We start from the raw sequence: 24,738 nt of genomic DNA on the forward strand, positions 1-24,738 counted from the left end.
CCCATTGGATCTTTCCCAAACCCAATCACATGCATTCCTAATTAAGCTTGCTAACCTTCTCCTGTGTTGCGCAGAAACAGGCTGTGGGAAGTGTGTCCTCCTCATGCCTGTCCTGTAAAATAGTTATTTTGAGTTGTCATGTGGCCATGTGCTTCCAAGCTGTGCGTTACCAGGTGGGCGTCTGTTATGGCTGTGCTTTGGAGTAATTCAAATCCTCATATCCTTATAAAAATATCTGCCTTGCAGCAGATGATGAGGGGAGAACACATGGGGTTGTACCACAACATGGAGCAGAAGGAAATAAATTGCTGTGCATGAGCATCATCTCAACGGGGGCTTCGGGGCCTGAGGGGGCAGTTCATTTCACTGGGGCAGTTTTAAGGACAGCCTTCAGCTTTTCTGTTGTATGGGTTTTTAAATGACTGTCTAGTTGTTAATACTGCGTGGAGAGAGAAGGGAAAAGCCATCAAGGAGGAAGAGAGAGATGATAAAAGATCATGGGAATGAGCTCAGCCTGGCATTGGGGGACTTAAAACCACTACAGCATGTAAATGTAGAATTGCTACCACTTCATTCTTTCGCACTTTGTGCTTTCAGATACACTTGGCAAAGAGGTGAAATGGCCAGACTCCATGTACCCTGACCTTCACATGCCTTATGCCCCATCCTGGTCCCTTCACTGGGCCTACAGGGATGGGCATCTTGTCAATCTGCCCGTGAGCCTCTTGGTAGAAGGAGATGTTGTTGCTTTGAGGCCAGGCCAGGAGTCATTTGCTTCTCTGAGAGGGATTAAGGTAACTTGCTTGTCTAATTTCCCTGGCCTGTAACAATATATTTCCCAGTTTTTTCTTGCTAATACTCTAATTCCTAAAGTACAGATTATTGGACTGTTTGGTTTTTCTGAGCTTGAAATTCCAGTTCAGTCCAGGATGGTGCATAGTTAGCCAGGCTGCATCTTCTCCATGAACTCCCAAACCCAGTGGACAGGAGACACTAATGTTATACAAAAGCACCACATTTCCTCCTCTCTCAGGTCAAGGGGAAAATGTAATGTGCTGCTAAATATAAATAGAGTGAATCTATCCAGTAGGATAACATGACATAAAAACCTCGTCCTTTATCCTGCTTTTTATGTACAGAAATAAAGTTTGTCTGCTTTGACCTTCTCCTTACTACTGATTTATTATAAAAGAAGGTAATATAAAATACCTGGTGTAGAAGTAAATGAACTACTCACAAGATCTATACAAACGAAGAGGCTTGGAAAAAGTTTAAAGCTTGAAATTTACCTTTGGTGGTTTTCACTGTAACTTTCACTCTGATTCTCATGAAATAACCAGATGTGCTTGAACACAGGTCTTTCAGCTCTCTGACCTTTCTTCTAGGATGATGAGCACATAGTTCTGGAGCCTGGAGATCTATTTCCACCCTTCTCACCCCCACCCTCCCCAAGGGGAGAAGTGAAGAAGGGACCTCAGAATCCTCAGCTCTATCGTCTCTTCCGTGTGTTGAAGACCCCAATAATTGATAATGTCAGGTGGGTTAAATGCAGGTCACAGTGCCAACCCAGCTGTCTGTGTCCTTGTTGCTGCCTTCCAGCTAAGCAGGTGAAGAGACCTGAGGAGTTTGCTTGGCAATACTGCAAATTTACCCTGGCAAGTGCCACACTCTTATTGTAGATGTTGGCTTCTCTTTTGACAGCCCTCCCTCCTAGCATAGGCTGAGCACAGTGTTCTAATCAGGTCTGCTAGGAGGTTTATGTGTAAGGAAAGTGAAGGGTTAGGGTCTTGGTTGCCGAAATTTCAGGCTGTTTCCTGTCTCTTAGGTGGTGCCTGGAAATGGCTCTGTCCCGGCCTGTGACAGCCCTGGATAATGAGAGGTTCACTGTACAGTCAGTGATGCTGAAATACGCTGTCCCAATCGTGCTGGTAGGTCTTATTCCAAGCCTTTGTCCGTGAGAATAGCCATGTTTTGTCAATAAATCTGAAGAATTTGCAGCCATCAACAGGAAGTTGTGGCTAATCTCACTCATGCAGTTGACTCTGTGTATACCTTGGGCAGTTCAGAGATGCTGAGCCATATAACCATGAGAGTGGAGGGAGGAACTGGAGCAGCAGATCAAAAACATTTTTTCATACTTTCCCCAGGGCTGAGAATGTTACAAGGCACTGAAAACACCTTCCCTGCAAGTGCCAGTAGTTAAGTGACAGTGTCATCTCTGACTTGCAGGCTGGATTCCTGATCATCAATGCTGTGCGCTTCATTTTCCAAGCTCCTGGAATTGCTTCCTGGCAGTACACTCTTCTTCAGCTGCAGGTAAAGGAGAGCTCTGAGCTTCACTACACCTCCTCCCCAGAACACCACCAAGATGGATTCTCTCCCTTGGTGACTTAATTCATCTTGTGACAGCATTCTGTGCTTCCTGGATCTGGAAGCATGCTGGATCCAGGAGCATTCAGTGGAGGACAACAGAACTTCCCTGGCCATTCCTTAGACTTACCTTTAAATGTTTTCTCTCTCATTAGCCATGTATGTGTTTATCTATATATCTCTATCTCTATCTCTCTATATCTATGGTATCCTTTGCCCTTAAACTCATTAGAGTTTATACCAAATTCAGCAGGAAAAGCAGCTGGTGTGATTGATTCATGGCCTCCTTCATTAAAATCCCCTGAGGTGTGCACTATTTGGCACTGGTTCCAGTCCCCTCCCCTCTTGCCCTGGCCTTTTATCCTTATCCTCCCACTTTGGTGGAAAAGATGTCACATGAGAGGTTCTGACAGCTTGTTGTCTCTGTGCTTGTTGGTGATCACAGGTCGGTTTTTTTCAGGTGAATGGTGTCTTACCCATCCTTCCATTGCTCTTTCCTGTCCTGTGGATTCTTGCTACAGCCTTTGGAGAAGCCAGAGTGTTGGCCCAGATGAGCAAGGCCTCATCCACCTCACTGGTAGGTTTCTGTCCACATCAAACCATTGCAGAGACAGGAGCAGGAGATGAAAAGGCTCTGTGAAGTGAGCACACTGAACTAAAGCAGAGGTGTCCACATAATTGTGAAACCTTGTTGATTCTTTGGTTGTACCAGCTGTGCCCTCTCCCTGAAGTACAATATTACTTCTTGAACAGATGCTTTAATTTTTTCAGCCTCTCTGCAGATATTCCAAGGCAATAGGAAGCTCTGGTGATACCATAAAACTCTTCAAGGCATGTGTTTTCTGTCAGATAAATACAGTTTGTCAGAGGGGTCAACATGGAGGTAAATGCTGGCTGTAACTGGGCAATGTGAAGGCACTGAGAAGGAATGAGATACAACATCTCTCTGCAATGCCCTCTGAGCTGAACAAGCCTTTCCTGAGGCTCTGGGGCTTTGTTGGCAGGCATGGCTTTTGAGTAGGTCAGGGAGTAAGAGCAGTTTCTGGTTGTGCTGGTTTGGGAAATGGAATGGTCTGATGGGATGTGATCCTGAGTTGGCTGTGCTCTTGTGCATCCCTTCTTCTGTGCTGGTAGCAGTGCTGGTGAGATGCACTGATCTATGTTTGTCTTCTGTGCTGATTTCTGTTACTAGGACAGAGTTTCTCTCCTTGTCCTTCCTTGGCCTCTGGCCCTAGGTCTGTGTTTTCTATTCTTTTTTCTCTAGTTGAACAACTAAGCTGCCCGTGTCCTGGGAGGAAGGACACGTTACATCCCTTAGTAGCATTTGCACCTTCAGAATCTCTTCTCAGTGTTTTCACCACTTTACTTTCCTACCCATTCTCACATCACTTGGTTTGTACTTTTGAAACCTCCTCTTTACCTTCACAATCCGCAATTCAGCTGGGAAAAGCCAGCTCCTTGGCTTCCTTGCCTCATCATTCTCCACATTTCCTTTTGTCCTGTCACTCATACTTGCACCTTCCTTTTTTTCTTTCCTGTCTTTTCCGTTTTCTTGTCCAGGCAACTCTATCTGTCCAGTCAACTCCTTCTGTGGCATCTCAGACATGATCCTCCATCCTTGCTGCTGCAGAATAGCTGCTGTGATGTGCCTTGGTCACTCACCCCCTGACAAGGGCAATCACTTGGCCTCTCTAATTCCCTCCTTCCTTCTCTCTTCTCTGTTCAAAATGTAGCAGGTAAGACCCTTCTCCTCTCCAATCACTTGGCCTACTTGGTGGCAACTTGGCCCCTCCTCCACCTTCTTCCCCTTCCTATCATGTTCAAGCAGTTTGATTCCCAATTTTTCAAGGCCAGAGGTGACCCTTGTGACTGGTTGAAAGGACACAAACCAGTACCCCCCTAAACAAGTCCCTGCCTCAGGTTTCATTACTACAGTTGGACTGCAGCAACATTCCTTTTAGAAGGGAATTTGCTGTGGGTTTGAAAACATTTGTACTGCCTTTGATTGGTTGTCTCAGTAATTATTTACCTTCACTGCTAAAAATGGACATTCTCTGTGAGAATTTCTGCAGTATCTGATTTCCAGCCCTTGGAAAATTTGCATCTTTTGTCTTCTAGATTTAAGAGCAAAGAGCACATCAATCAAAATTCTGGTCTGTTGTAACTAGTCACATTCCTTTTTACCGTCTCTGGTTAAATAAACAGTTCAAGCACCTTAAGGCACTATAAGCATATTTTCCAAACCTCTAATCTTTCTCTTGGCATTCCTCTTAGCTTTCTCCACTGTTTCAGGATCACTGTAAGGTTATGAATCTCAAACCCCACAAAATATTCCAGTAATAGCCGTGCTTTTGATAAACTTGGTAATAATTTGGGCTTTCTGCTCTGTGTTCCCTTGTTTGTACAACAAAGGATCCCATTAGATCTTTCAGTTGCTGCTTTAAAAGGCCAGGCTTTGTCCAGCTGCAGTTACTGCTTTTTGAGAATCCTCATCCTCCTAAGTCCAGCCTTTGTTTTTTGCACCTAAATACATTGCCTTAGCTTTGTGCCTGTTGAGGTACATGTTTTTGCATATTGTCCAAGGAATCTATATTGCTCTGTGACAGTGTTCTGTCCTGTTTACATTGAACCCTGCTTAAGCTTTGTATCCTTTACAGTCTCTATCAGTTAAGTGTTGTTTTTAGTTTTCTCTCAGGCTATTAACAATATACCCAGATTTGTCCCTGCTTGAGCTAGTAACATATTATTGCAAATAATTTGTTTCTGTTCCATTTAGAGATAGTCTGTTTCTAATATATCTAACATGAGCCTTATTACTTTGGTATTTTCATTAAAAAACTAGTCAAGCATTTAGAATCAAGTCAAATTACCAAATGGTCCATGTCAAAAGTAGTACTTTTATCAGTCAGATTTGTAATTTTGTCAAAAAAGATACCACAATAGTTGGAGGAGATTTGCTGCTTATATAGTTGTGGTGTTTGGCACTGATTGTATTATTCCACTTTTCTTTTAATCGAGTCTCATATTAGCTGCTCTTTTATTCTGTCTGAAATCAAAGTCTGTCTGGGGTCCTGTGGTAACTTGGATGGTTCTCCTTCCCTTTTTGGGCATTGGCACCACTTCCATTGAACTGGGACTTAATCCATAGTTCAAGCCTTGTGCAAAATCAGCAGTAACACTCATTGTCCAGACCTGCTAATTTAAACATATTTACTTTCAGTAGCTGGGGTTGGAATGGAAAATATTTCATAGTTATCATATGGTATGATTGCATCACTGAATAAAGAATAGCAATATTTACTTAACACATCTGCCTTGCCTACAGTTTCATTTGCAATTTCACTGTCTTTAACAAGCAGTGATCTGGTTTTAATTACCTACTAGATATACCTTTCCTTATTTTTTATGTTAATTCTTTCTTCTGTTTTCCTTTTCACTCAGAACTGGTTTCTTATTTTTACTATGGGATTGTTGCTTTTTAAAATTGTAACCAGTTTTTAACCAGTTGTAACCAATTTTAACCAGTTCATAATAATCCTTTGTAGTTCTTTGTTTAAATGATTTTTGACAGATTTTTCTTGGCTTTTTTGGCTTTGTTAAACTGATCCTTTTTCAAATGCCAGATATATGCATTATTATTTGGGCTATATTTATTTATAAATGTAATTGCCATGTTCACTTATGGTTATGTAAAGACTTGAATTTAAACTTTTCCAAAATTACATCTAGTGTAGAATACCTTTGTGCTGGATGCAAAAAAACTGAGTTAGTGAATGTTCTCAATGTAATTCCAAGAGCACCATGGTGGTGCCCTGCTATAATTTCTTTTCATTTCCTATCCACATCCCATTCATATCACCTCATTCCTCTGTGTCCATTGTGTTCCAGGCACCTGCTTTTCCAAACCCTTTTCCAGCTCCCTTCCTGTAACTGACCCATATAAGTTAAAATCAGATCACTCAATCCTGGCTCTTTCTGACTAAAAATAACCACCCAGAAAGAGCCTCCTCTGGGTCTAATTGCTATTATTTTCTCTGTAGACATTTAGGTAATGACTGTTGTTCCTCTGTGAGGTACAGCACCAAGCACTTTGCCTGTGCTTCACAAGTAGATAAAAACGGAGTCCATTAAAGACTTAATTGCTTTGATGAGTTATTGGTCTGCCTTGGTACAGCGATTCCCAGTGAGCAGGGCTCCTGCTTTCTCCTCTCTGAAGGCACATCCTGAGGGAAGGATGTTCCTCATGGCACATTTCTGAGCACAATTATAGTAACTGGTCTCTTCTCTTGCTGCAGCTTGCTAAGTTTTCAGAGGACACTCTCAGCAGCTACACAGAGATGGTATCTTCTCAGGTACTATTATTATGAATTGTTTTCTTCCATCTTCACTGCAGAGCTTCATGATATCCTTTCCTTCCTCTCTGATCTCCTGCTTGTTTCTAGACCCTTTTTACTTGTGTCAGTTGTCCATTGTCACTCATTTGTTGCTTTAATTTGCTGTGCATGCAGGTTGCATGTCTTCCCCCTCCACCTCCCCATGTAAATACTGCTGTGCTGACGAGAGATTGAGGTGACCTCGATACTGAGTCCAGTTGTGCTTTTCTGAATATTGTGAATGGTTTGAAATCAACGTTTTCTGTCCTGGAGACAGTACCTCTTTCAAGTCCTGTTCCAGAAGTAAAATAAACTTTGTATGGTGTGTGTCTGAAAGAAGGAAAGTATTTTGCTTGTACCAGAAAAACCTTGTTCAAGCCAAAACAAGAACCCAGAGGGAATGGTGGTCAGCACCCAGACCAAACTGCAGAGGGGAATGTGGGATGTTCAGGCTTTTAAAAAGTCTGATCCTGCTCCATAGGCTTCTTATCAGGCTTAAGCACATTACTGGTGCTTCCAAAGCTGGGACGATTAAACATTCAGGAACCCTTTTTCTGGGGAAGGAACTGCTCTGGCCACTCTATAAATTGCATCATCCAGATTAAACAGGTGGGTAGAGGAAAGATACTTCTCTGTCTAATCTGGCGTTAAGATTCCCCTTTCTGTAAGGAGGCAGATGGACTCCAGGAGTGATTAAAAATCCCAACATGTGATAAAAATCAATTCCTGTCTCCTTTCTCCCAGTCACTCAGAGGAATGCACATGAGTACACACACACGTTTCCTTTGCTAAATATTTTGTTGCCTTTCTGTGCCAGTTCATAATTTAGCTGAGGTGTTTTTCAGATATTAAATGGGAGTGATTTTAGCTGACCTACCTTGTTGAGAAGATCTGTTTCTTTCCCTTTGTAACATTTTTGCTTAGAAGAAACTGGTTTAAATAAGAACTTTTTTTTTTCTTGGTGATAGCTCCAAAATGTTTTGCATTTCAGCTTCCTGCTGTACTAACCATTAAGATCCAGGGAACATGATTTGAGGAGCTTTAGGGGAAGTGCTCTGCAGTCACAGTATTCCAGAATAACAGCTCAAAAAGCAGTAAAATAATACAGTCATTCAATTCTGGTTTTGCTGGCTTTAGGATTTCCAGAGGAAAACACACAGCTCTGGTGCTTGGATTGATTGCTGCCATCCAGACTCCCTCTAAAACATGTTTGTGTGGAAAATGAAGGGTGCAAACTGGACATTTTAATTTTGCAAAATATCCCCTTCTTTCCATTACAATTCCTTTGTACAGATGGAGTAGTCAGGGCACCTTGGCTTTGTTTCTGATGTTATCATTCATTGCCTCAGTAAGTGAACTTGGGTGAGTCACCTCACCACAGGGACACCATCCTTTACCTGATTTGCAGCATGGTGGTAGGAAACCAAAGGCCTCAGACTTCACAATCCAAGGGGTTGAGTTACTTCAGGATAAAAACACCGAGAGGTGACAACTGATTCACTTGAAATGAACTCACTTCAGAATTCATTTCTGTGGTTTTGGGTAGACAAGAGGTAGTTTCAGTGAAATCTCAGTTCAGCAATTAGACTGACTGTTTAACAATCAATGGAAAGGGGAAGAAATGCTTTTCTCTGGAGAACACCAGCACTGTGTCAGGTAACAGGTTCCCACAGAGTGATGTCTATCTTACAATGTATCCTGTGTTGAAACTGAAACCAGTAATGTCATGCTCCCTTTTTTCCTTCTCTCCCTTCATCTTCCACTGAATGAGTCTCTAACTGGCTGATGTCCTCTGCTTCCCTCCTCAGGAAATGATACGCTGTATCTGGAGCCACTTCCTCTGTGTTTTAAAAGGCAAATCCCCAACTCTGAGCTTCACTTCCAGCTTGCTCCACAGTCTGGGATCTGTCACTGTGAGTATTGCTGGGTAGTCAGAAAGAGGAGCCCTGGGAGGATGCTTCATTTGCATCATTCATGTCATCCTTCCCTGAGCACAGACTGTTTGGAATCAGTTCACTGTGCTTGGAATTAGAAAACCCTTCAGGCACTTGTCTTTGTAGAAGAGTTTATAATTGTCTTGTCATGTCCAAGCACATTTACAGGCTAAAACAATGGTTTGAGATACTCTGTGACATCTGACAGGATGTCTGTATTTTCCAGCACTGGTTCTGCTCAAATTACCCCCTTGATTCCTGTGCAAGAACCAGCTGATTTGGGTCCTGGTAACGTACTAGGTAGTGAAATAGGTTGAGTAGATGCTTCCTTCCCTTGGTCTTCATGCCTAGTTTTGTAATATGCTGAAGTAAAATTGGTGTTAAACAACCCATCAATCTTGTTAGAGCAAGGAAGTCTTGAATGTCTTGGAGTGTTATTAAGTGCAGTTTCTTAAGACAGAAAGTTGTTGAAGGAGAGACTTGTCTGTCCTCCCATGTGTTTATTAAAGTCATGATATTTACAACTATGCATGAACACTGAGATGTTTCCACTAAGATTTTGCTTTCTTGGGGGTGTTGTGGGATGTTCTAGGTGCTCTGCTGTGTAGACAAGCAGGGGATTCTTTCCTGGCCAAACCCCAGCCCAGAGACTGTTCTGTTCTTCAGTGGGAAGGTGGAACCACCTCATGACAGCCACGAAGACCTGACTGATGAGCTCTCCACACGGTCCTTCTGCCATCCTGAGATGGAAGATGAGGTGAGTGATCCTGAGTCCATAATGTAGTGTGTTGGCTGCAATCATAGTTTGAGTGACACACAGCGTGGTATTATAGAGGGGCCTTGTAGAGAAGGCCTGTGCCATAATTCTTTGCTTAAAGATGAAGAAGCAAGCGAGGATCCTTTTCTACAGGAGTCCTAAAGCAGCAGGTGAATCAGCAGTGCCTTGTGTTCAACCACTGAATCACCAGACTTTGTTCTGTTGGTTTCCCACAGCCCCATGAAAGAGATGCTTTGCTCTCTGGCCCCCTGGCAGACACAGTGCACATGGCCAATGAACAAGAGAGGAACAACTGGTCTGGTGATGCTCCAAAGGCTCCTGAAGCCTCTGCCCACCGAAAGCCAAACAGCAGAAGCAAACATCCCTCTGGATCCAACGTGAGCTTTAGCAAGGACACAGAGGGGGGAGAGGAGGAACATACTCAGGTAAGACTTACTGGAGGGGCACACAAGTAGGCTTTTGTGGAGCTGTAACACAAACTCAAACCCATAGAGTCCCCACTGTTGGGGAATTTAACTGGGAATTCCCTGCAGGATTCTAGACTCAAGTTGTATTCATTGTAACCACCTACAATTTCTCTGCCTGTTGGACCAGGTTGTTGGGGACAGCGAGGTGTTGGCTGAAGCTGAAGACTTTGTGTGTGACTACCACCTGGAGATGCTCAGCCTGTCCCAGGACCAGCAGAACCCCTCCTGCATCCAATTTGATGACTCCAACTGGCACATGCACCTGAATTCCCTCAAGCCTCTGGGCCTGAACGTGCTGCTCAACCTGTGCAACGCCAGCGTGACCGAGCGGCTGTGCCGCTTCTCCGACCACCTCTGCAACATCGCCTGCAGGAGACTCACAATGCTGTGCTGCCTGTGCACGTGCCCTGGGGCCTCTGTGAGCTCGCCAGGCTGATAGGTGAGGAGGAGCCGGATGAACAGACACAGACAAATCACAGCTGTCAATGGATACTTAATCCTTAGAGAACATGAGAATATTTCCCCAGTCCCGTTTGCTGAGGAGGTGGAAATACAGAGTTGTTTGGTTGCCAAAAGAGTTTATTAAAGAGATGGTTTTTGGCAAGTTCTGGCATTGTCAGTGTTATCCAAGGAACAAGTGTAATCAAGGATAGTGCCAGCCAGCCCTGGCTAGGCTTCATGTTCTTCTGGTGTGAGTCTGCCAGTCTCATCAGGAGACAAAGAATACCTGCTAATGAACAGATTTCTGACCTGTTACTACAGTAGGGCTTTACAGGGAGTTTGGGGATAAATAATGTAGCTCAGCTCATTTTACAGATGGGAAAATGGAGGCATAGGGGCGGTAAGAGGTTAGAGGTAACACTAGGATTAAAACTTGGTAACTTGAACTCACTTCAGTGCCTGTCCTGTGATGTCACAGTTACTCTCATCAGTGAACAAGAGCATGAGCACTGTAATTAATAATCTAGTCCTTTTGAGTGTTTTTCATGGCAGATCTTGAGCCATATTTACACAGATGCACAGTGAGCACAGCTCACCTACCAATTGCTGAGGAGGTGTCAGAATGAGCATAGGCAAAGTGAGTGGCACAGAAGCAGGAGAAGGGACTTTACTTTTGCATTGATTAGAGCCTGATTTTTTTCCTCCTTGTGTTCACATTTCAGGTTTCACACCAGGTGCTAAAGATCTTTTCAAGCAGGAGAACTATTTGGCTTTGTACCGCTTGCCAAGTGATGAGATGGTTAAGGAAACCATCCTGGGGAAGCTTTCATCCATCACCAGAGGAGACCCCCCTGAGCCACATGATTAACTTGTTTGTGAAGGACACCACTACCAGTAAGGCTGCCTATTTCTCTGGGCATTTACTTGGCACAGGGAAAGCTTTTCCTCAGAGAGCACAGAAAATGTCAGGCTGGAAGAGCCTGAAGTCCCAGTTGGGTGATTCCCCTGCTCTACCCATGGCCAGTGCAGATATGATTAACAAACCTCAGTGATCAGCTGTGGTGTGCTGAGGAGGGGAATTCTTCCCAGCCTTGATTCACTCCAGAACCATAAATATTTTTTAAAAAAATTCTTAGCACAGAGTAGACCTGGGAACAAATGGCAGTGCAGAACATGGTATGGGTTTATTGAGTTTTTAATAGACTTCATGATGATAGGTTGCACAGGGTTGAATATCACTCTGGATTTTACTTAATAATGCTCATCTTTCTGATAAATCATAAACAAATATCTTTGTGCATTGTCTAGTGTATACATTACACACTCCTATATTGTGTACTAATAAGAAATCACTAAACTCTCATGCAAACTCACAGTGACCATAGATACAAACCTGAAGCCATGCAGACTTCTCTACTCTTTCTACTGCTTCCTACTCTCACAGGAATGGACTAGGATGGGAAGGATGTACAGCTGGTTGAGGTCTTAAAGCACCTCAGAAAGATTTAACAGCTTGCCTGTCAGAGCTCTTAGTCTCTTTGTAATTCCTTAAATTGACTGAACTTGGCTCTCTAGAGTTGACATATGTTCAGTATTGAATCTGAAATATGATCATTGTGCTGGCCAGAGTTTTACCAGGTTAACTGTCTTCTCTCACCCACTTCTTAAATTTTTATCTTCATCTGGGAAGGAGCTTTGTCGTTTGTTCTGATTGCTCCTATCTTGCCTTTGTAAGTAGGAATTATTTGAATGCTGAGATTTTTAGTGTAGAAAAAACCCCTTTAATGTTGCCTCATTTCAACTCCTTATCCTCACTTTTAAACGGTTTAGGTTAGAGCCTGGAGCTCAGACGAATAGGTGTGACCTGGATTATGCTGTCTAGAGTAAATTCTAAGAGGAATTTTGCCAGTTGGGTTTAGTTAACCATTGGAACACCTCTCACACAATAGTCTTGTCCCTTGAAATTTCCTAAAATACTGCCATTTTAGAACCAGAAATACTGGATTGTGTGATAACATTGGGAGAAATCACATGGCTCTGTTTATGCAGAAGTCAGACCAGATGATCATAACTTACCTCTCTCCACACGTTATTTGTGAATAAATTTTGAATCCACCCACTCCCATGACATGCTGCAGTCAAAGCAAGATACATAAATTCTACAGCTGTAGCAGAAAAGGAGGCAGCTTATCTGTATGTTCCCTTACTATTGCATTGAAATACATGTCTCACCATCTGGCAGTGTTCATCCCAGATCCATAGTAACCACATGGAAATGAGGTGCTCACTGGCATCTTCCGCGGAGTAAAACGGCTCGATACCATCTCTGTCTTCCTTTGCTGGAGCTGCACTGCTCCATTCCTTTTGATCTGTTTCATTGGCTCAGCTGGATCAGTTTGGTTCTTCCCAACGAGTCCCAGCAGCCATGAATGGCTGGTCATACCCTCTGCCCTATTCATTCGGTTTTTCCTCTTTTGCCAGAAAAATCCTGGCCTGAGAGTTCATGATTTGGGATGGGAAAGGGCTGAGCTAATTTTGCTGGCAAGGACAGCTCAGTGAGCTCCTTGCAGTTTATAGTGCCTGCAGTCACTGCCACTTTCCCCTTAGCAGGGGTGTGCTGTGGGATTCTGGTGGGAATGAATAGGAAATGGATTGCAGTTGCTGTCAGGCATGAACATGGGTACATCTGTGCCTATGGTCATTGCAAGCTCTTGCTCTGTGTCCAGGACATAGGTTTTGCATGGATAAACATCTCTTGTTCCCTCTATCCAAGCAAGGACTGTCTGACCTTAGGAGCAAGGTGGGAAGGATTAGGTGTTTTTACAATAAAATTAACCACAGCTCTGCACAAGTGCTCCTTTGTGTCCCTGAGACAGGCTCCTCCTTTCACACACAGCTTTTATTCGTCTTGGAGGTTTGTTATGCTGATAAACTTGGCCTGTGATGACTATTTATAGCAAAAGCAGAGAGCTGCTATGTTTTGGAAAATCCTCTGGTGTTCCTGAAGGTCCCTGCCTGGTTTGTGTTGAGGGGATATTCTTGGCTCCTCATTTCACCAGCCAGTGTGAGCATTAGCAGTCAGCAACAATACCTGCAAGAAGCCTTTGGGCTCATTTTTCTTGGCATTGGGGTTTTTGGGGGGTTTTGTGGTGGTTGGTGGTGGTGGTTTTTTTTTTTTTTTTTTTTTTTTTTTTTTTTTTTTTTTTTTTTTTCCATTAGCTCAGCTTTGAAGCTGTTGGGGGCAAAGTCACAGAGCAGCTAGAGGAGGGAATGGAGACTCTAGGTGCAGGAAATGTTAATGGGTTGATACAAATGAGAGAGAGCAGGAGAGGCAGCCCCACATCCCTGAACTTGTGTCCTGTGCCTGGGACCACTGAGAAAAACTTTTTAACACCTCTGACTACAAGAGGGAATAAGAGATTTTGAGTCTGTATTAAAAACTAAAATAGAGAGAGAAAGAAAAACAGGACAAGCTGTGATGTCCATTGATTTTTTAGTTCTTCCCCTGAAGATGACATGAATTACTTTTTTAGAGTCTCTTATATTGAACTTTGGACCCATCCTGATTCAACACATTTTCAGGGTGAAAATGTGAAACAGGCTGTTATCTGGCAGGTCACACTGTCAAATTATCTTCTGCTACTTGAAAGAAAAGTATTCAAGAATAGCTCTTACCCTTTGGTTCATGTCTGGCCTAAAAATGAATGCACTTTGCAGCGTAGGCAGACTTTGATCCCCGTAGGCTCCTCACTGCTGCTTGTACATGACAAGAGGCACAAAGGAATTTCTCTTCTGCTCTGTGGGATACAGGAGTGAGATATCACCCCACCTTTATAGAATCAGGATGGATACACAGGGTAAGGGGAGAATAGGAAGGGACTACATGTCTCACATTTTATCACAGCTTTGTTTGAACTTGCAATTAGACAAAGGGCAGTCACAGGTGCATCCTCAATCCTGAACAATTTCTTAATGGAGACTGAAGACTTTCAGCAGAGGAAAATGAATCTGGAATGCATCAAAGCCTTTTGTGGGAACACTCATGTTTTCACAAATAAGGGAGCAGTTGGTGTGATATCCCCTTCCTGGGAGCTATGTGTGTGATGCTGACTCATTGTTCTTCTACACTTCAGGCACTGAGCAGATGTTTTCTCATGGGACAGCTGACATCATCCTTGAGGCCTGCACTGACTTTTGGGATGGTACTGACATCTACCCCCTCTCTGGCTCTGACAGGTGGGCAGCTTTCTCATTTGAGACATTCAGGAGCTGCAGATAAAATGCAGAGGGAACCTGGTCACTGTGTTCAAATTATATTTGTGATGCTTGTTAAGCTTTTTTAAGAGCTTCAGGTAGGTTATGAACATGAGCCATCTCTGCTTGTTATCATAGCAATGTAAGAGATTAGATAGCAACAGGCATTCAGTTGGACTGGAAGAGCAAGCCACTTCTTACTGTGTCTGTTGGGATATTGTCCTCCTGTAAGTGGATTCTGACTGTAGTGTGTAGTAGGACTGAATATAATCAGGTCATGCTCATGGCAGAGAATTTTCTGTTGTTTTTCAAGAAAAATGTGTTGTCTCACATGAAATGCAAAATGATCAATTGTGCCTGAACCAGTCCACATGATGCATCATGCCCTTGGAGTCCTGCTGCAATATCTGATAGTGTGTGCTGTATTTTCATCTCCAGGCTGAATTGCAGTTCCTGTTGGCACAGCAGACCAGTAATACTTAGTTTCACTGACATTTCACATTGTTCTTTTAAATCTGCTTATCCTCAGGTGTGAAAAAACTGCCACTGATCCTTTTTGGAATCTTGATCATATTACAAGCAAATTAAAAATCTGATGTATAGTCTAATTTGTTACCTTTGTGAATTCAGCTTAGAGGAAAAACTTCACCTTATTTCAGTGACTGAATATTGACTAAATACAGCTCCCAGGACCCAGGCTCTGAAAGGGGATAAGAGAAAAGTCTGCTCGTGCAACTATCTCTGCCATAGATCCTGTTGTCAGAGTTGTCAGTTCCCTCCTTGGTGTTTATCTCCCTACAGATATATTATGTCTGATGAATTAAGCTTCTGCTGTCATGCAGTGAACTTCCTTGGAGTCATCTGGCAGCCATATAGAGCATATTATACGTGTATTTGAAGAGCTCTGTGTTCATATGCAATAATCTGATGAGCAAACAGAAACACTCACCACTGCCCTTGCTGGAATATGTGTTCTTGTTGCCCTGCAGTGCCTGCAGTTTGGAGAATGCAGAAACAGTAGGGAAAGGCATCTACAGACTTTCTAACCACCCTTTATGGAAGACATTTTTCCAAATACATGGAACCACAGGATTTCTGTTGTCAGAAATGTGGCACATTTTTGCTAACTTTGCCTGTTCTCTCTCTTTCACATAGGAAGAAGGTGCTAGATTTCTACCAGCGAGCCTGCCTGTCAGGGTACTGCTCTGCCTTTGCATACAAGCCAATGCACTGTGCCCTGTCCTCCCAGCTCAATGGCAAGTGCATAGAGCTGGTGCAGGTGCCAGGGCAGAGTGCCATCTTCACCTGCTGTGACCTCCCCGGGACCACTCCCATCAAACAGAGCAGCCGGAGGAATAGCTGGAGCTCAGATGGTATGTGTGTCTGCAGTCCTGGCTGCAGCCAGGCCTGCTGCTGGCCCAGGGGCTGCAGCTAGCAGTCTAGAGCTGCAAGAACATTGCTATTCAGAGTGGCAGATGGAAATTTGGAAGGAAGAGTTTCTGAAGTAGATGCGTTTTCAGAGGATGATGTGGCATGTTTTCAGATAATGATGTGGCAGATGGTAGGGGTATTTCTAGTTAAGTTATTGAAGCTTACAGAGAAATTCTTCTCCTTGTGGGAAGTCTGTCTCGAAAGCAGGCTATGGAGAGTCAAGACTTCTGGGTATTACAGTACTTGGTTTGCTATTTGTCTGATTTTATGGAAATCACATGTGATGGGCTTTTCAAAAGATTGAAATGTATAGTGCTATGCAACTATTATTCCTTGATGGATTTTACTGCTGCACTGAAGGAACTGATTCCCACTAGATGAACTGTGCATGTCCTTCAGAACAGCAATGGAAACTAAGAAAGAAGCACATACCATTACATAAATCCAGGAGGCTCTTTTGGAAAACCAGTCTTAAACTCTTTCTGCCTTGGTCTCCCATTCTTTAAAATGTGACTAATGGGATTTCCAACAGCTAGGAAGAGTTGTGATTGTTTTCAGAACACTTTTGAGTCCCACCTGTGGCAAGCCTTGCAACTGTGTGAAGTGTTTTATTATTTTGTTCTTCATGCTGCGTCCAGCCCCCATTCACCACAGGCTGATGTGGTGATGGTGAAGGAACCCTGTCAAAGAGCCTTTGCAGGCTTTTTGGAATTGTTTGCAGGGAACATGATTCAGTTCCTTTGCATCAGCCCCTTGTGCTCTGATGCCAGTGTGCCTCAGCTAGACTCACCGTGTTGTTTAGGCACAGTAGGATGTGTTTAAAATGCACATGTGAACATTATGCAGCACACATCCTTGACCTTTCTATCCAAATTCCCTGTTACTGATCCCTGCCTTTTGTTTTATCTTTTTCCTTTCCATGCTTGCTCTTTCCCACTTGTGTTCTTGGTCTCCTGTGTGGGGATGTCCTGAAACCACTTCTGTGACTGGGTATGCTGGGACAAATGGATGTCTCTTCATCTTTCCTCCTGTGTTTGTGTTCCTGCACATTTCTGTGCCTGGATATCATGTCCTTGGGTGTCACTTTGGTGGCCTCCCCACCACACGTCCTTTGTCTGATACACATGTGGCCCCTCATGTCTCAATGTGATTGCGTGTTGTTTGCATGCATGAAGAAGGGATTGGGGAAGTGATGGAGAAGGAAGACTGTATCCAGGCTCTGAGTGGACAGATCTTCATGGGAATGGTCTCATCTCAGTATCAGGCCCGCCTTGACATTGTCCGCCTCATTGATGGATTGGTCAATGCCTGCATTCGTTTTGTCTACTTCTCCCTGGAAGATGAGCTCAAAAGCAAGGTAAGCTGTCTTTGCTGAACCCCCTGACCTTGCATGGCCTGTGGTTGTCTGACTGGAGAGTTTAGCTCCGGTGCAATCTAAGGTTAATCTAATTCAGCCCACTAATAAGTCCAGAAGATATCTGTGCTCCAATATGGCATCAGTCTGCAGTGCTCTGGTCTGTGCAGCCACTCTAAAAACCTTTGCTCACCCTCAGGTGTTTGCTGAGAAAATGGGTCTGGAGACTGGCTGGAATTGCCACATATCCTTAACACCCAATGGTGACGTGCCTGGCTCAGAGATCCCCCCCTCCAGCCCCAGCCACGCTGGCTCCCTGCACGATGATCTCCATCAAGGTGAGAACTGTGCCTTGGCCACTCTGAATGCTGTGTGTTTCCTGGGTGGTTCTTCTAAACCCATTCATAGGTTCCTGTGTCCACACCAGACACTTGATCTGTCAGAGCTTTGAGCACAGAACTGGATGGGCCTCAGGTGTGTGCATGTAAGCAACATCACTTTACATTTATAGCCATTCTAGCCAGCCAATACCAAGTTTCTGGAAACAGGCATCCTTCTGTTCACCAGCTGCCATGAATATATGTGCTCATGAGTGCTTATGGTTCTTGCTGGTGCCTTGGTCAAGCCACTGAAGGTCCCTTGCCTGTGCATTACTCTGGTTTTTTTTCTTACTTCAGCTGGGATTTTATTCTCTTCCCCTAGAAGGACAGCAGAACAGATAAAGTATCCTGTCTCAAAAGAGCTCACATATCTACCTCTGAACAGATTAGTCATCTAAAAATACTGCATTTTAGATGACTGAGTGGAGATCTGAGTGTTGCTAACCCAGAAATCAGGCCTCACGTTTCCTGGCTTCTGCAGTGCCACGTGCATGTCCCACATGGGTGGCACAGGGGTGGCAGAGGCAGGTTTGTGATTGTTGTTTATGCTGCTTCTCTCTGCTCCAGTTTCTCGAGATGATGTGGAGGGGCTCCTGCTGATGGAAGAGGAAGGGCACTCGGATCTCATCAGCTTTCAGCCAACAGACAGTGACATCCCCAGCTTCCTGGAGGACTGTAACAGGGTGAGGGCCCCTTGCCCTGTACACCTTCTACTGTTGTCATGGTCAGGAGTGTCACCTCTTCACTCCAAGAGGAAGTTCCTCTTTGAAGGAGATTGGTTTACATTGGGACTCCTGATTTCCCTCACCCTCTTCCAGCTTGATCTCTAGAGCCTGGGAAATTTGGGATTCTCTGTTAGTTACTTTTGCTGAACAGCTCTTTGCTTTGGAGTTTAGGAATGGAGGTTACCAAATATAGGGTAACCTTGAGAGCTGCATCTCAGTTCCTCTGGGTCCCGTGGGTTGGGCAGGGCGTAGGAGCATCCCCCTTTCCATTCAGACAGAAGAAACACTCTTTCCCCCAGTTGTGAGCCACAGTGGTCAGAGTGTGAGACAAGCCCTTCCTGCTTCATAAAGACCTCACACATGATCAGCAGAGATTGCAGGAATATCAGAGATACAGATTAAAAAAAAATCTTTTAGGCCTGGTTTTAGAAGGCAAGAACTATTCTTGCCTTGCTGCAGGTTGATGTGGCTGGAATTGAAATAGATCCAGTTGCTGGAAGACAGCAGATGTGTCCAACTACATTCTCAACACAGGCAAAAAAATCCTTAAAAATCCTTGAGCACAGGTTTGTCACACTGACCTTACAAACCCTGAGGGCAAGCACAAGCAGCTTGGCAGGTCGGTGTAGAACTTCATCAGAAAACTTTTGACAGGGGCTTAGGAAAGCCAGTTCTGTCTGCAGGAACATGAATTTGTATCCCATCTTAAACTTGCATAATTCTAGGAATCATCATTCTCATTTCAGCAGTACCCTCTGAAATGCCTCTCTCATACTCTGTGCCTAATCTGTCCTTTCTCAGGCCAAACTTCCCCGGGGGATCCACCAGGTGAGACCTCACCTGCAGAATATTGACAACGTGCCTTTGCTGGTGCCCCTGTTCACAGACTGCACACCAGAGAGTAAGTGACCTTTCCTACTGTCCATGAATTCCTTCCCCACCTCCTTGGTCTGGCTCAGCCAAGTGTGGACATGGGTGAAGGGAAGGAGATACATTCCAGAAATCTAGAAGGACATACTGATTATTACCCTCTGTTGTTACCTGTGGGGAGCCAGGTGTTAACTGAATCTTAGTGCAGCTGTTGCCCAGCTGCTGAATTGGGCTGAGAACCACTCCTTTCAGTTTGCATTCATAAGAGACACAGAAAGCAAACATCCAAAATGCTACTGCCTTTCATTAAATAAGTGTTATCAGTGTACCAGGAGACTTTGATCTCTGCTTACAACTCTTACATAACTCAGAAAGCACTTCCCAGAATTTTCCCCTAGCAGTTGCTGTGAACACCTTCTGCTGCTTTGCAGTTTTTGATTGCAAGAAAAGAAAGGACAAAATTTCTCCCTCTCTCTCTCTCTCTGAGGTATTACTTAAAGAAAGGGGCTGAGTGCACAACTGGCAAATACCTGCCAAGTCTCCAGTAAGTGTGGAGCATCATCATGATTTACCATTTTAGTACCTCTGGTCACAGTTTCCAGCGTGTCAATCATAGTCCAGCCTGCCTTCACACTTTGTGCCCAAATTTCCTCTCTCTGTTTGACAGAAGTGGCAGCTCCTCACTTGACCCCAGCCACTCACTGTGCTGCAGGGCTTTGTGCACCAGGCATTTAGTGAAGGTGTTTACAAGGGAATCTGCAGAGGGGAGGTTTGGGGTTTTTTGCCTGGAGCATTCTAGAAAATCCAGATATACAAAGAGCATTGTGCATGGAGATACAGAACTAAAATCAAACCACAGCTTTGACTCAGAGGCCCTGGAGATGTCAATAAACATATTGATAAAGGGTAGAGGTGGTGGTGGTGAGTGGGAGTCCAGGAAAGGGGACTGGCTCTGAGTATGGCTAAGTGTGGCACTGCTTTTGGAGTGGTTTGTTACATTCCCTCCCTTCCTTTAGACTTGCAGCAACACTACTGCTGAGCAGAGTTTGAAACACTGTATTTATTTTCCGTTTGAATCATTTAGGTTTATCTCATTTCCACTGTTTTCTAATTGGACCATTTGATGCTGAAGCTGTTTTATTCACCTAGGCTGTACCTACAGCTCTGGTCTGAAAGAGGTGTGCTGGAGACACAAATCTCTGGGTCATAGTTTTGTGAACCACAGGTCAATTCCTGCAGTGGCAGGTATAGAGAGCACCTGGTCTGTAGTTAATTAACTGTCTAATTGTGTGCTTTGACTATGGATCATCTCAATGTACACAAGTGGTGAGTATCAGATGGGGCAGTTTTAAAGGATTTGTTTGTTAGCCAGATTGGAAAGGGTGCAAAACACTACATTTTTGTGTGCATAATGACCTAACACACTATTGCTCCTTCTGTCCCTCTGCAGCCATGTGTGAGATGATCAAGATCATGCAGGAGTACGGGGAGGTGACCTGCTGTCTGGGAAGCTCTGCCAACCTTCGGAACAGTTGCCTCTTCCTACAGAGTGATATCAGGTGGGGCAGGCTCTATTCCTCCTCCAGCTGCCTTGGCCTTGACTGTAGCAAGTACCCAGCCCTGGGTCACACCACACCTGTGAATTGTGCAGGGAGGTGCTCACAATTGCTCTGTCCATTTTTAGCTGCATTTCTCTCCAAGAGGGAGATTTGGAGGCACTGGATGGGGATGTCTGTTTAAGGCCCTTGACACACAGAGGGTATTTCCATGTCTGAAAGGAAGATACTCTGTTGCATGCTGGACTGTTGTGCCCCAACTGCCATTACAGATGCTTCCCATTGGCTGAAAGAGTGAATTACCCCATGGATCAGCCAATTTGTTGACCTTGTGCCGCAAACCCAAATATGTTCATTATTTCTTTTTGAATAACTGAAAGTCTAGAGAGATTGATCCTAATTTCATGTTATAGCTCAGGCTTCTCTACCTGAGCAAGGTATACAACATAGTGTGTCTTTCCAAGCTGGACTGCAGTGAGAGTTTCCTTCCTGGGATGAGGCCTTTCACCAACACCCCTGTGTTGTCCTTGCAGTATAGCCCTGGACCCTCTCTACCCATCCCGCTGCTCCTGGGAGACCTTTGGCTATGCCACCAGCACCACCCTGAGCAATGGTTCTGAGGAGCTCACCCCACTGCAGCTCTCAGGGCAGCTCAACAGCCTGCCCTGCTCCATGTCCTTCCGCCAAGAAGAGAGCACCAGCATCATCAGGCTCATAGAGCAGGTGAGCCAAACAACCCCCTCTGCACTCTGCAAGGAGCAGAGCCAGGAGCTCACATGAGCATTCTACTTGAGATGCCCACAATGCTGCCAGCAGGAGCTTGCTTGTGTCTCCTGGCTTTTGTCCAGGAACACAAGAGGGAGAATCTTCATGCCTGGTCCTCCTGGTCCATGGTGTAGAGAATGGTTTGGAAATGGTGCCTTGTGGCAACAGAACATCAATATTGTTCATCTGGATGAAGTATAATCTTGCAGAGATCTCTAGCCAGACAACAGTGCAGTGTTAAGGAGAAGTGTAACCCCAGAAAAGCCAGGAAAACCCTTGGCTAAATCCTGCCTTTCCTTCAGAACCTCTCCATGTAGGCAAGAGACCTTCCCTTTTTGCTTTCATTGTGTCCAGATCCTCTCCCCTCCCACTTCCCCTGCCGGCCACATGTTCTGTCCTTGCCTGCCATAACTGCTCTTGGCTGGCAGCTGCTCCCAGCAGGGCTCTGAGGGTTTGTGCTTCCTTCCAGGCCAGGCATGCGACGTATGGCATCCGCAAGTGTTTCCTCTTCCTGCTGCAGTGCCAGCTGACCTTGGTTGTCATTCAGGTGAGTCCTGGCCTGGCTTGGGACAGCATTTAGCTCAGAGGACAGGAGGGCTCACATGGATATGGGTGGCCTCAGTGGGGCAGCCTGAGGAGAGGAACGTGGCCTTCAGTCAGGTTTATGCAGTGCGTTTGGGGAAGTTAGACATGGAGACTTTGTGATCTCAGCCTGCGCTGCTCCTTCTCCCTCATCTTGATATATTTACTTTCAAACCCTTTTTCCCTGGAGAAAAGGATCTCCTGCAGCTCCTGCCACAGGAACATATGGAGGGGCTGTGCAGTAGCAGCCCAGTTACCAGCTCAGCCCAGTGTTTCAGGGGAAGATAGCAGCATTTTGGGTAACAAGTCTGTCCTAGCTCTGCTCATGCTCTTTCACTCTGGGTTGTTTCTGTCCAGTTCCTCTCCTGCCTGGTGCAGCTGCCCCCCATCCTCAGTACCACAGACATCGTGTGGCTCTCCTGTTTCTGCTACCCACTGCTCAGGTGAGTCTGTCAGGGTGGAATCTCCTCCCACTCCCCACAGGGTGCCCAGACCACTCCCTCAGCCTCGCTGTGTCCGTGCTAAAAGAAAGCTGACTTCACCCACAGCATGCTAAGAATGCTGCAAGGATTATTCCAAGCACCTGCTTTGACAAGGTGCTTGGAAACAGTGACAGGAGCATTTGTGTGCTGCTGTGTTAACCCCTGCCTCGTGTGATGGAAAGTCTGGGGTGTCAGGTGGAGGCCAAGGTACCACAGGTGGTTGGTTTTTTTTCTCCCTCATACTTTTGGAAGTCACTTCTTTCTCTGTCTGCACCTGCCATGAATAACACCTTTTATGGCATATGTAAAGATAAGTCCCAATGCTTCAAGCAGTCTGAGTAGCTTATTTGTGTTCAAATGTTAGATAAAAGCACAATAGCTTTGGTGCCTGAACACATTACTGAGACACTTGACTTACCTTTCTCCAGTATCTCGCTCCTGGGCAAGCCTCCCCACAGCTCCATCATGACCATGGCAACAGGAAAAAACTTGACTTCCATTCCCAAGAAGGTAGGTGGCCCCCTCAGATTTAAATTGTCCACGCATTTTTCTCTTCATTTTTGTCCCAGTGTTGATGCATAGCTGAGGCCCTGTGCCTTCCTAGCTTGCTCAGTAAATTGATCCATGGTATGAACCAGGGAGGGAATCCCCTCTTCCAGCATGCCCAGAGGGCAGACCCTCAGTGCAGCATCTCATCTGTACTACAGCTTGTCTTTTGCAGCCACTGATTCTCTGATGGTCCTTGGGGAGGAGGTTGTAGCAATGACATGCCCTCATCCTCCTTCCTTTCCCTTATTCACAGACTCAGCACTACTTCCTGCTCTGCTTCCTGCTGAAATTCAGCCTGACAATTTGTTCCTGCCTCATCTGCTTCGGGTTCACCCTGCATGAGTCCTGCAAAGCAGTGAACACCACCAGCCTAAACCTCACAGCCTGCTCCTCCATCATGCTGCACAGGTGAGGAACTGGGCCTGGCACACACATCCCTACTGCTCCTGCCCTTTCCAAGGAGGACTGATTCCATTCCTCTAACAAGTTTCAGCCTCTTCCATGACCCACCAGGGCTGTAGCCTTGACAGCTACATCATGCCCCTGTCACCCTCCTGGTACCAAGGTAGCCTGAGCTCACACACAGGTCCCTCAGCTGTTAAAGGAGGACATGGCCTTGGTGGGAACAGCTCACACAGTTAAGTGCCACTGCTGACTTTCCTGTGTCCTCTCATTCACTAGCAATGCTTACGGTACTCCTGACTGGTTTGGGACATTTTCCAATGCTCTCCTGGTAGCCCAGAAGCTCACAGCTGGCCTGATTGTTTTACACACAGGTAAGTCCCTGTTCCCAGAACCCCATTCCCTGCTCTGGGGGGAAAATTACATCCTCTGTCTCTTTCTTTGCCCACTATGCCAGAGCACAAACTCCCTGATAGAAGCAGACATGGCAGTGGCCTCACAGCACAGGCACAAATCCCCCTGTCTCACTAAATTACCCTGACAGATTAAAGATAACACCCTCAGAATTGATTCTGCTTCCTACCAGCCTGGTGAAGTGCTGGTTCTGTCCAGTCTCACCAGAAGACCCAAATCCCTTTTGCATTCTTGAAAGTCAGTAGCAGCACCTGTAGCTCTCCAAAAATATTCCCTGCTTCAAAAGTGTTTATATCTCTGCTGCTATTCTGTGAAGTACCCCACTGCCCTCCCACAAAAGGCACTGATGCAGCTATGACACTTTGAGAGCTGGAAGCCTTCTTAAACCCTCTGGAGGAGCATGAAGCCAGCTCCTGGCTGACCCTCATCACCTGCACCCACTGCCTGGCAGAGCAGGTCCAGCTGCTCCCTGACAACGCTGAAAGGTCTCAGCTCCCTTATGTCCCATGGTGCTGCACAGAGCACTGTGTGTTGAGATATCCAGGTGTCCAGTCCAACAGAAATGCTTCCTGATTTGATCTCCAGCTTTGGAGAGAGTGGGTTGCAGTACT

At 45.1% G+C, this 24,738-nt stretch overlaps 1 protein-coding gene across 1 annotated transcript in view; it reads left to right on the forward strand.

Annotated features, from left to right (window-relative positions):
* TMEM94 (transmembrane protein 94) overlaps positions 1 to 24,738 on the forward strand; it is a 50,286-nt gene that overhangs the window by 21,026 nt on the left and 4,522 nt on the right. The window contains 26 exon segments of the mRNA XM_066331979.1: positions 598 to 794; positions 1,386 to 1,537; positions 1,826 to 1,928; positions 2,230 to 2,316; positions 2,831 to 2,947; positions 6,666 to 6,722; positions 8,552 to 8,656; positions 9,270 to 9,434; positions 9,671 to 9,880; positions 10,050 to 10,284; positions 10,287 to 10,361; positions 11,086 to 11,203; positions 11,205 to 11,257; positions 14,497 to 14,599; positions 15,773 to 15,990; positions 17,224 to 17,405; positions 17,602 to 17,740; positions 18,350 to 18,465; positions 19,309 to 19,408; positions 20,828 to 20,936; positions 21,467 to 21,656; positions 22,168 to 22,245; positions 22,638 to 22,723; positions 23,191 to 23,272; positions 23,565 to 23,719; positions 23,993 to 24,087. Of these exon segments, the coding sequence (XP_066188076.1) occupies positions 598 to 794; positions 1,386 to 1,537; positions 1,826 to 1,928; positions 2,230 to 2,316; positions 2,831 to 2,947; positions 6,666 to 6,722; positions 8,552 to 8,656; positions 9,270 to 9,434; positions 9,671 to 9,880; positions 10,050 to 10,284; positions 10,287 to 10,361; positions 11,086 to 11,203; positions 11,205 to 11,257; positions 14,497 to 14,599; positions 15,773 to 15,990; positions 17,224 to 17,405; positions 17,602 to 17,740; positions 18,350 to 18,465; positions 19,309 to 19,408; positions 20,828 to 20,936; positions 21,467 to 21,656; positions 22,168 to 22,245; positions 22,638 to 22,723; positions 23,191 to 23,272; positions 23,565 to 23,719; positions 23,993 to 24,087 (3,327 nt within the window).

The sequence above is a fragment of the Sylvia atricapilla genome, chromosome 18 (genome assembly GCF_009819655.1).
Source record: "Sylvia atricapilla isolate bSylAtr1 chromosome 18, bSylAtr1.pri, whole genome shotgun sequence".
Classification (NCBI taxonomy): Eukaryota; Metazoa; Chordata; class Aves; order Passeriformes; family Sylviidae; genus Sylvia; species Sylvia atricapilla.